Source organism: Papaver somniferum, chromosome 8 (genome assembly GCF_003573695.1).
Source record: "Papaver somniferum cultivar HN1 chromosome 8, ASM357369v1, whole genome shotgun sequence".
NCBI classification, from domain to species: Eukaryota; Viridiplantae; Streptophyta; class Magnoliopsida; order Ranunculales; family Papaveraceae; genus Papaver; species Papaver somniferum.
This window is the reverse complement of record NC_039365.1, coordinates 25,290,949-25,303,545: the sequence shown is the minus strand read 5'-3', so window position 1 is coordinate 25,303,545 and position 12,597 is coordinate 25,290,949. Positions and strand designations below refer to the sequence as shown.

The 12,597-nt window shown below is 39.2% G+C and overlaps 1 protein-coding gene across 1 annotated transcript; it reads left to right on the top strand.

The window, feature by feature from the left end:
• Positions 1–671: 671 nt before the first annotated feature.
• On the top strand, positions 672–2,296 carry LOC113304591 (leucoanthocyanidin dioxygenase-like). Its single transcript, XM_026553732.1, has 2 exons — positions 672–1,501; positions 1,585–2,296. The coding sequence occupies exons 1-2, from the start codon at positions 771–773 to the stop codon at positions 2,156–2,158; spliced, it is 1,305 nt and encodes a 434-aa protein (XP_026409517.1). The 5' UTR covers positions 672–770; the 3' UTR covers positions 2,159–2,296.
• The last annotated feature ends 10,301 nt before the right edge of the window (positions 2,297–12,597 follow it).

Genomic DNA, 12,597 nt, shown 5'->3' with positions numbered 1-12,597 from the left:
AGATAAAGAAAGAAAAAGTTCTGGAAGCTGATATTTTGGGAAAGACTTATTTGGCAAGTAGAAGAAGAATGGAAGATGGATGATGGCAGAAACGAATGGTAGCTACAACGTGTAGAGCTTATTTGGTTAGGCAATTGGTACAAGCACAAGTCCATATCTCCCTTCCAAACCTGTCGTTACTGATGCGATAAGGTGATAGCAGTGAAATCCCAACAGACAGATGTTGATTTGGCTTTGCGCTTTGTCCTTTAAAACTTTCTTTATTTTTATGGTTTTCTAGAATTTACCCTTGTTCCCATACTGGCAAGTCCATGAGGTCTCTGACAAATGAATAGTCTGTTTGGTCCTTCGACATATGGGTCGTATGATAGAATGTTTTCGGTCGTGTCTGCTCAGGTGGGTAAATACACTATTTATTTTTGAATTAATTTTTGGCCGGATTAGTAGTACTGGTTGCTGATCTTTAACTAAGTCTTAATTAATGGGCACCTGCCACGAGCTGTTCAGTTGGCTTAGTTATTATGCATACGCCAAATCCCGTTATGGCAACTATAAGATAATTATGCCAAGCCTAACGGTTGGTGAAGCTCGTGCCATATCCCTCTGGTAAGTGTACCTTTCACACTCTCTGCTACTCATCTCCCATTTATCTTTTCTAGTTGCTATAAAAACCTTAGTAATATCTACAACAATTAACACCAATTTTCCGGTGAGAAAGCAGTAGAGAGAAGAGAAAAAAAGAAAAAGAGTGACAATTTAATTTCAAATTCATGGCTCCCACACTACAAGCATCATCAATTCAGCCAGCGGAAGTTCAAACCAGTTTTACTCCAAACAAAGTATCAAATGATTTCTGCAACAAAGTTGAAAACTTAGCAAGCAGCACTGATCACATTCAGTTGATTCCGCAAGAAGAACAGAAAGAAAATATCAAACCCCTCCAGACCCTCCAAGATGAAAAGAAATGTGATGAAATCCAAACACCTCCAGACGAACCAAACGAGTCCAGCAGCAGAGTTGAGACTTTATCAAGCAGTGGTATTGAATTCATTCCCAAGGAATACATCCGTCCCGAAGAAGAACGGAAGAGTATTAGTGATGTATTGGGAGATTATGAAAAGAAATGCGACATGGGGCCTCAAATTCCTGTTATAGATTTAAAAAATATGCATTCCGAGGATAAAATCGTGAGGGAGAAATGCGTAGAGGAGTTGAAGATAGCCTCAGTTGAATGGGGAGTCATGCATCTGGTTAACCATGGAATTTCTTTGGATCTTCTTAATCGCGTTAAGGACGCTGGTAAGGCATTTTTTGATCTTCCTATAAAAGAAAAAGAAGTTTATGCTAATGACCAGGCCTCGGGTAAAATCTCTGGGTATGGTAGTAAGCTCGCGAATAATGCTAGCGGGCAGCTTGAATGGGAGGATTATTTCTTTCATCTTGTTTTCCCGGAAGATAAGCGGGATATGTCAGATTGGCCTAAGACGCCTAGTGATTATATGTAAGTTGTTCACAGTTTCTTGCTTCTTTTTTTAACCATTACAGTATGTATATTTGTGCTAATTGAATGGCTCCTCCATGTAGCGAGGTGACAAGCGAATACGCAAAGCAACTTCGCGTACTTGCAACGAAGATTTTCTCGATGCTCTCGCTTGGTCTAGGACTCGAAGAAGGCAGATTCGAAAAGGAAGTGGGTGGATTGGAAGAACTATTGATGCAGTTGAAGATAAACTACTACCCAAAATGCCCACAACCAGAACTTGCCTTAGGGGTTGAAGCTCATACAGATATCAGTGCACTGACTTTCATTATTCACAACATGGTTCCTGGTTTGCAAGTTTTCTATGAAGAAAAATGGGTAACCGCAAAATGCGTACCGGATTCGATAATCTTACACATCGGCGACACCTTAGAAATACTCAGCAATGGTAAGTACAAAAGCATACTTCACAGGGGACTTGTAAACAAGGAGAAAGTTCGGATTTCTTGGGCTGTTTTTTGTGAACCACCTAAAGATAAGATTGTTCTACAACCATTGCCTGAACTTGTTACTGATTCGGAACCAGCATTGTTTACTCCTCGTACTTTTGCTCAGCATATTCAGCATAAGCTCTTCAAGAAGACCCAAGAAGCTTTGCTCACCACCCCCCAAAAGTAATCAAGTCTGAAGTCTGGTTAATTGCTTATTAATAATCAGTTGATTATATGTATTCATATAATAATAATTCTTATTATCTTTGTTTCAACTGGTAATATTTTCATAATGAAATTGGATTTGTTTGTGTTCATTTATCAATTTTTACTCCATGATATATTTTTCTTCCCTATATATACAAGGCTCAAATGATGTTCTCTCGATTATATTATTATTATTATCAGAACCGATCGTGGGTCTAGAAGCGCTCGGTGCGAAAAAAATTTCGCACGGCTTTTTATAGTGTTGAATATTTTGTAACGATAGTAAACAAAAAATATCAATAGTTTATATCTAATTTGTAAACTTATAAGTATTAGTGCACTAAAGGAAAAGTTATACCAAACGGGGCGGTAATGCATATTTTTAGGCTAAAATAAAAAAATGACATTATTTCTGTTTTAAAAATGGAGGGAGTACTGTTAAAAAAGAATTTTTTCCCGCCGATCAGAATAAAAATATAATAGAGTACACAACCATTGTTTATATATATATATATATTTTCATAGCCAGCGGCCTTCAAGAAGGCTAATGATCCCCCTCAACTGTTGGTAAGAGCCAAACAGGAGGAACAAACCAGTACATAGAGGCTTTGTTTGTCTTTACCTATTGAGCTAACTCATGAGCAACATAATTACAAGTACGAGATTAGAAATTAAAAATGCAAGCTACTAATTTAGAAGAGAACAACTGAATATCCTTGAAAATAGCATCAGTGCGCGAGTCTCCATCGAACTTGCCAGCTGAAAATTGATCAATGAGGGACTTCGCATCACTTTCAACGATGAGATGAGTTAACTGCTGCTCCCAGGCTTTCTTCAAGACTGCCCAGATAGCTCTGGCTTCAGATTCTTCAGCAGATTGAACATCAAAGATCAGGGAGGCACAAAAGGTAGCTTTCTTAGAGAAGTCTCTCATCACATACCCTGCACCATTAGCTCCAGAAGTGTCATCAAAAGAAAAATCAGTATTACATTTAATCCATCCAAAGGAGGGGAGTATCCATTTATCACAAATACTGACAGGCGTAGTGGTGGAAACAATAATGCTAGTTTTCCTAGTGAGGAGCATAGCTCTAGCTAAGACAGTAGTATGGTTTTCATTTAGGTTTTGGAAATGAGATTGTTTATACTAGTCCAAATAGACCACAAGATGGCTACAAAAAGACTTTGAGCTTCATCAGCAAGTTTTGACAGAGGATCAGTTAACCAGAACATAAGCCAATCCATGAAAGAGTTATTTTGGAAAAACTGAGTGTTTATGTTGAAATCAGAAATAAACCAGATTCTGCTAGCAAAGGGGCAGAGAACCAAAGCATGCATAATTAATGGTTTCATGAGGGTCATTACACCTAGGATAAACAACACCATGCATAGACATTCTAGTGTGTAAAACAGTTCTAGAAGGGAGAGCATTTCTAGCTGCTCTCCAGGCAAGGGGAGGGCCTAAGACCTCTGAGCCCCATGTATGCAGATTTTGAGGAAAACTTGCCATCCTTTGAAAGATCCAAAACCCTCCTGTCAGGAGTGCAAATATGGCTTAAGGGAATAGTGATAATATTCTTTACAGAAGCATTATCAAAGTGGGTGTTAAGTCTGGACAAATTCCATGTTCTGGTATGAGTGTCAATAAAATAAGAAACTTTAATTCTACGATCAGGTGGGAATAGAGAGTTGGGTGTAGTAGAACCCAAGGCTTGGATCCATTTATCACACCAGGAGTCAATAAATTGACCATCCCCTATAATCCAGGAGATAAAATGCTTGATGATCTCTTTTATGGCATGCAAGCACTTCCAAGTCCAAGAGCATTTACTAGTGCGCTTAGCATTCAAGAAATCAGTTTTAGGAAAATACTTAGCTTTGAGCACAGTAGATAGCATGCAAGTAGGATTTTCAAGAATTATCCATGCATTTCTAGCTAGCATAGCCAGGTTATTGAGCTCAGCCTTTCTAAATCCTATACCACCTCCAGCCTTAGGGGAACAAAGAATATTCCATCCTAAAAGATGCAGTTTCATGTCTTTAGGATCCAAGGTTTCTCCCCACCAGAATTTACAAAGATGGGAGTCCATCTGTTTACACAGATGTTTAGGAATAAAAAAGGCACCCATTTAAAAAATGGGGATAACCTGGCCAATGTGTTTAATCAAAGTAGTTCTAGCAGCTTGAGATACGATCTTATGTAGCCAGATAGTGATTCTAGCATCCACAGCTTGGAGAATACCCTTATGGGTTTGAATTTTAGAGGCTTGAAACACAGTAAGAGTGCCAAGATATTATTCTCCCAAATCTCTGCTACTAATCTGTAGAATATTAGCTAAAAGAGCTTTCCTATGTTCAGGAATTTTCCTACTAAAAAAGGATACCAGACTTATCAAAATTGATTTCTTGCCCAGAGGCTAAACAGTATTTTTTGAAGATAATCTTTGATAACTTGAAAATTTTGGGTAGTGGCTTTAGAAAACAAAAGAGAATCATCAGAAAATAACAGATGTGTCATTTCAGGAGCATCTTTACAAACATTGATACCTTCTAAGATTCCTTTCTTTTGAAGACTATCAATGTAAGAAGAAAGGGCTTCATAGCACATGATGTATAGATAGGGGCAAAGAGGGTCCCCCCCTGTCTGGGGCCTCTTTCAGGTTGGAAATAACCTGTTGTGCTACCATTGATAAGAACAGAATAGGAAACTGTGGAAACACACTGGTTAATGAGATTGATCCAGTGGTTAGAGAGACCTATTATAGTCAGAACCCTTTCAAGAAAAAACCACTCAAGCTTATCATAAGCTTTGGACATGTCAAGTTTAATGGCAGCAATGCCTTCAATTTTTTCACAGTGATTGACAACAAATATAACCTCATTAGCTAGAAGGATATTATCAGAAATACTCCTCTTAGGAATAAAGGCACTTTGGTTTTGAGAAATAATGTTATTCATACAAGGTTTGAGTCTATTAGTCAGAGTTTTGGAAAGAATTTTGTAAATGAAGTTGTCAAGCCCTATAGGCCTATACTGGGAAACAAGTTCAGCTAGGGGGACTTTAGGAATGAGAGCTATATTTATAGATGGTGGATTTTCGACAAGGGTTAAAATCGTAAAATCATAATTATACATGTTCCTGATCCGGAAATCAAATGAGTATTGAGGCTCATGTCTTTCGTTGAAGCACGAAATCTCATGCCATAAAATCTCTGATTGAGAAGGCTGTCTCTCAGAGTATAGGTAGATGTGTAGTCTCCAAGTTGAGGCAATGGCACATCTCATGAATACTGAGCAATATCAGTAATTATTTCTATATAGAATCGAAAGATTGGACGGCTCCTAGACAGCGTGCCTGCTAGTATAGAGCAACAATGTCTTCAGGATACAACAAGGTTTTCCCTGACTATATAAAGGAAATATGACGTTTCGACAAGCTAATGTTTCTCAATTCTCAGATAATTAATGCTCCTAGACAGCATGCCAGCTAGTATAGAGCCGTCAATTAATTATCTATAATCGTTAACTGAATATTCAACAATATTCTATGATTCTTAGTAATTTTTCATCACTTCAATTTGTGGTTCTTCCCAGCAGAATTCCATGGGTTGGTGATAAATATTCAACGTGCATGCATCTGAGCAGTTATCGAGTAAGCCCCGACCAAAATGGTGTTAGTGTACTCAGCAATAATGCACGAACGAGCACCCGAATGCGCAAACGAGCATTCCAAAACAGAAAGGAGCGACAAACCTATACAAAATAGGAAAAAATAATAAATAATAAAATATTAATCAAGGCGCTGGGGACTGGGCCCACCGTCCGGCCGGTCGTGCCGTGACCAGTCCCACGTCCAATTTTATATTTTATCATATTTTTTTTATTATTTTCCCTGATCTCATGAAAATCCCTTCATTTGAAAAAATCTCCTTCGTCTCAAGGAAACTACCCAGTCTCATGGTGTTCCCTCGTATCAAAGAAAGAATAAAATTTAGGAAAGGTGTCGCGGGACCGGGTCCACTAGCCGATCGGCCATGTCCGAGCCGTGGCCAGTCCCACACCTCATGGCTCCTTATTATTTTATTATTTCCCCCATCCCATGAAAATTCCCTGATTTCATGATATTTCCCTCAATTCATGAAATATTATAAATAAGGGAGAAAACGCACGGGACCCGGGCTCATTGGCCGGCCGGCCATGCCCTAGCCGTGGCCGGTCCCACACGCCCATGTCTTATTATTTTAATAATATTTGTTTCCTCATATTATGGAAACTCCTTCACTTCAAGAAAATTCCCTAGTTTCAGCAAACTCCTTGGATTCATGAAATTTCACTCAAGTTCATGAAAAATAATATAAAATTAGGGAAACCCATGGGACCGGGCCATAGCCGGCCGCTCACGCCCTAGACGGTCCCATACGCCCCTTATTTTATCATTATTATTTTTTATGTTTTACTCATCTCATGGAAACTCCTTGATTTCAACAAATTCCTTGGTTTCAACAAACTTCTTGATTTTATGATATTTCCCTAAAATCATGAAAATATTATAAATTAGAAAAAAGTTCCTTGGGACCGGCTCCTTGGCCTAGACGGTCCCACACCTCATGATTCCTTCATTATTTTATAATTTTATTCCTTCATCTCATGAAGTTTCACGGTTTCAACAAAATCCCTGATTTCTTCATATTTTCTCAAAATGTTGCTCAAACGCGCACCAGAAAATTTCGAAACTCTCAGGGCAGAGACACGGAAATTATGGTGATGCAGGCATGTCTCCTTGACCGACCAAGTATGGCCTTGAGGCTTGCAAATAGCCGGTCCCACGTGTTTTAATAATTTTGACCTAATTTGCTCAATTGCGCATACTGGGTCCAAACCCTTCTCAAACAGCTGGGAGTTTGTTAAAACGACCATCAGCTGATCCCATGACCACCAAGGGCCGGTATCATGATACCTTGGTCAGTCCCTCATCTCTCCATAATCAGGTTCTACCACCTGACGCTCACATGAGCACTATTCAAAAAATGATTTAACCAGCATTTAATCATCCTTTCACGAACTGGTCTTCAAGAGAATTTGGCATTATGCTCACTGGAGCATCTGGGCTCTACATGGTCAGTTCATCATCCCATGTAGCCGGTCCCTTCTCCATTAAATGAATTACTTTCAACAAATCATCAATTTATCATAAATTCAGCAGTTGATCAAAATTAGGGTTTCAAATCCAGAGCTCTGCAAAACGTAATTCTGAGTAAATTCAAACACCAATAATTTTTATGTTGATCCCATGATCAACACCCTAATTAATTATACTAGGCTCAACTGCCAGTATTTTAGTTAATAATTATTTTGGTCATGTCACCCATGATTCCTCAAATGAGCAACATTCGCTCAAATGAACAATATCTGTTCACGTTAAGAATATTGGTTCAACTGTCAATATTCGATAATTCGAGCAACATTTTCTCATACGAGCAATATTTGTTCAAATCATGAATATTGGTTCGACTACCAATATTCAAATTCATTAGAGCAACATTTGCTCAGATGAGCAATATTTGCTCAAACTAAGGAATATTATTTCAACAATTAATATTCAATGATTCAGCAGTGTAGTTTGCTCAGGTTATCAACATTTATTTGACAATGACATTTTTTTGGTCTCAGCAGACACGTTCAATTCATGAGGCTCAGAACATTTACAAATTATGTTCAACTCAGCAATACAAGGACTCATCGTCCCATAAAGTCAGGAACTGACTAACTAAATACATGTTTGTCTTGAAGACTCCACAATCACGAGATGTCAATCACGTCACATGGGGGGATATTAACTAGGGTTTTGGTCAGGCGGCCTACGGCACGTGTGTTCATACACACGATGAGAATGTGAGCAAGTCGTGAAATCAGTTGGAGGAGTTATCAAAGTAGTGGGTGGAAAGTTAACCAAGTCTCCGCATGATGAGCAACTGGTTTCAACACGATTTTCCATTTCCCCACACTTTGACTCCACCAACGGTCACACTTCATGGGATCATGGTGTTTTCAATTCAGCAATATAAAAAGTCTCTGAATCCTGATTGAAACAGACAAGAATTTCTCAACAAATTCACACAGACAATCTTTCGTCTACACGAACTCATCGTCTGAGCAATCACTCTCAAATGAGTAAAATTCTATCATTCAGAAATTTCTTACGCAGAATACACAACACACCTACAATCTCGATCACCATTGATCTCACACATTTCTCAGCTTCCATCCTACAGATCAGCTCATCCTCTCTTGTGACCGAATTGACTCTGGAACGACCATTGTCTTCGTTTAGGCCGGAGTCCTATAGATTGATCTCTCAAACTTAAAGCACTCCCTTCTTGCAGTGCATCTGTGTGAGGTTGAGCATTTGCTCGGTTCAAGGAGTCTCCGCACGGTCATCTCCTCAATTCCGTAAAAACCAGCAAATTGTTTTTCCAGATTGGCGACCACAGTGGGAGATTAATCTCTCGGTTTCAATCTCACATTCTCACAAAGATGGCCGGTCTTTGGTCTGGGTTAGTTACAGGTTCCAACACAAGAGACTCTAGCACTAGCAACAATAACAATGAGGATATCCCGGAAACCATTGCGGCCTATAACACTGACGGTGGTAACGTTATTTCTCCTCACGCTAACATGGAAAGTCATCCCTTGTTCGGCCGACACCCTGAAGAAGTCAGGGGGAATCCACCACCTACCATGGATACTCCCCTTTGCATGAGCGTCCATATGTGCTATAACCTTGGAATCCCTCCACAAGAGGAGTTCCGAATCAGCAAAATGTATTCAAGGCGCGGACAAATAAACCTAACAAATTTTGTGAAGGAGATCTAGTTCTCAAAGCAACCTAGCGCAACCTCCACTCCGCAAGAAATTCCAATTGAGAAGGGCCATTTGTGGTTGCTAAGTCCATGACCGGGGGGTACTACAGGTTGATCAACACATATGGTAGGACCCTACCAGTAATCCATGAAAATTTGCTTAAGGCATTTGACACTTGAAGTTATTAGACGTCTGAAATACTAGGCGTTTGAGCATTCATGACGCCTGAGATTTGGCATTTAGGATTTTCTTTCATTGTATTTCTATTTCTCCAAAACGTTTGCAATACTTGCATTCAGTATTTGAATTCAACAATTTATCAAAATTCAGTTCATTTTACTTAAAGAAAATCTCTATCAAATCCAAAAGAAAATCCTCAATCATCTGCCAATCCAAAACCAATCAATATAAAAACCAAAATAAAACCTCACATCTCTCAGAAGTTTAGGAGTCCAGAAGTTCAAGAGATTATGAAAAGAAATAAAAGGAAGTCATCAAAGAAAGACTTTTGCTCCTCTGCATCCTTCAAGATTTGCAAAGCCGCCTTCTCCAGGTTCAGCGCCTCGGTCAGCTTAGCAATCTTTTCCTCCTTATCCATCACAACATTATTGGGAAAGGGTATGTTATTCTCACATGAATCCTTAATAACATTTATTTTCTTACGATGCCACTTCACGCTGAAGCCAAGTATTTCAGAATTCTCCAAATTGAACTCCCAATCAAAGAGTACATCTGGAGTCACAGTATTTCTAGCCCTGACGCATATATCACTTACAACACGTAAGATGACACTTACTTTCATTGTTAAAGCATAAGCACGTCCAGGATCTCTAGTAACGATGATGTGACCAAACTTCCTTCATATCTTCTCGTACAAGTCTGTATATCCCATAGGAACGCTGAATCCACCAACTAGTTCATGATATGTGAGTGATGCATAAAATGGAGGATCAAAATAAACTCATGCACTCGGATATTCATGCACCACTATGCGATTCTCAATTACTGGAGCAACTTCTACGGTCATGGCAACAGTTTCTTCAGCCTCCTCTACTTGTGGCTCGGTTTCTTCTACTACTGGAGTAGCAATAATCGAGGTTTACATAACTTCAGTGAAAACCCTCTCATGGCCTTGAAGTGCAGGGATGGTTATCTCTTCATCAATAACTCCAGGGCTGCTCGCGTTATCATTATTGATTTCAGTATCCTCAACTGCGGTATTTGGTACCTAATACGAAGATTACATGAGGTTAGAGCAATCTATACATGGAAACCAAATAGGATCATAAACTACAGCATACAAGCAGTCCAAAATCATCAAGTTTCATCATTATGCACTCAATACGCGAGCAAATAGCGTGAAATTCATAAAAACACGTTTTACGGCAAGCTCGTCTGAAGATATTTTACTCTTCCCTTTACAATACGGCAAACTGGGATAAATATATAAGGAATCTAAGGATTAGTTATATACCATTCTCTTCGTATGGATGTCCTCTACAACATATAAAAAATTCATAACAATCTTATGAACGAGCAAGGATATGTGGTCAAAACATTGGACAACATGCAGTCAGAAAAAGTTCTGAAAGTCTCCTGGAAGCTTACTGTTTCGCTGATTTCGACCTTTAAACGTGCTCAAAACTTAAAAATCTTCCTTGATGAAGCTTTGAAATTTTCCGGGATTGAAGATACACATGCAGACTTTGAAAATCTGACTTCAAATGAAGATTTTATGGCGTTTTCGCCGAAAGACTGAGTTCTGAATTTTCTGGTGACGTATTTCGGCAAAGTTTTCGTATATGCACATGGATTCTTGTTCACACATTCATAAATCAACAAGTTCATGCTTCCATGGATAAAACACAAGAGAAATACTTACTTGGGTGGGCTTTGGAGTGTTCAAAGAACCAGAATTGCTTGTATCAACGTCAACAACACCATTACTTTCATTTGGTTTCGAGTTCTGGGGGTCTTCCTTGTTGCTATCCTCAAAAAAAACATCACCAGTGCTCTCCACTTACACAGCGACATCCTCCTGGATATTTTTCAATAATCAGTATTTTATCTACGAAGCATCGTAATTTGTTATGCGAAGAAATACTTACTTCGGCCTCACTTTCAACACTTGAGTCAGAAATCGTCTGCCCAGCAGAGAATCGAAGACCGTCAATACATGATGGCGCAAAGTTCTACAACGGAATAAAAAATATTGGTTTCACGATCCTAATTATACGGAGGAAGAAGTCACAACAAAGGAATATTGATGACTCACTAAAGAAGCAATTGGGGATTTTATGGTGTTAGATAACAACTTATAATTCTTTCTCCTGCCCTCTCCGCCATGAATAATTGCTTCAGTTTCTGAGAAGTCTACACGGATTCGAGGTCTTACATTACGACCGTCCTGTGGAAAATTTTGATACAATGATCAAAATATAATTATCATAATCTTATGAAGATTATGAAAAGGGTTCATACCTGTGAACATCCTGGGGATGTCTTTCGTTTATCACCAGAAAGATACTTCAATCTTGGTCGAGCGGAAATCATCTCAGCAGAAGGAGCATTTTTCACCGGAGGTTGACCAGTCATTGCAAAATTATGTAGACGTTCAAGCTGTTGATCCCAGAAATCTACATAACCTGGAGTTACATAAGTAATCCTATCGGAGCAAGGAGACCAGTAAGCGCTTCCTTCCACATGTGTGCGGTCCAAATGGGTCCTAAGTTGCTCAACCAATGGCTTTCTCTTTCGAAAAGTCGGAACACACTGATCCATACCCATTTTCCGAGATGCCCTGTCAATGTTATATTCCTCCACTGAAAGCTCTCCATATATTGCTGATATCAAGTGACCAGGAGTGTAACCCATCATGAAATATCTCTCGGTGTCACTCAGGTCCGCACTAGATGATAAAACTATACTTTCTCCAGCATTGAAGGTTGCCGGCTGGGGAATACAAGAAGGAATTGACACCCATGGGCGAAAATTGAACTCGGATTCATCGTCTAAAACATCAATGAGACGTGTCTTGAACCGAGGCTGCTTTGTAGACCAACGCATAATCCTGGCATTATCTTTTTCAGAGAAGGCGTGACGGGCATCAACACTCGGTTCTGGAAGGATAGTACGTGGAATAGGAGCATAATTCTTAAAATGTTCCCGCAACAAAGCTTGGAGAAACATCGTATTGGCATAACACTCGATCTTCATGAAGCCATTTGATACACTGGAGTCTATAATCAGAGAATCCAAATTAGAGTACAAAGAACCCAAGAATAGACTACCTATCGGGAGTTGGTTACCTTGATCTATCTTGATAGCAAAGGGAATCACAAATGGTTTCAAAAAAGTTCCATTGTCTTCGAACACATCTCTGGACAACCATAAGCATAAGAAAGCAGCAATAGACAACGTACCGTCAACAGGGCAGTCAAGAACCTCATATCTTGGCCACCAACGCATTAACCAGTAAGCATAAAAATATTTGCCAGATGCCTTGTTGATCCCTCCATTTTCGCTGTCAAGATGTTAGAAATTGTTGTCTCTTCAGTT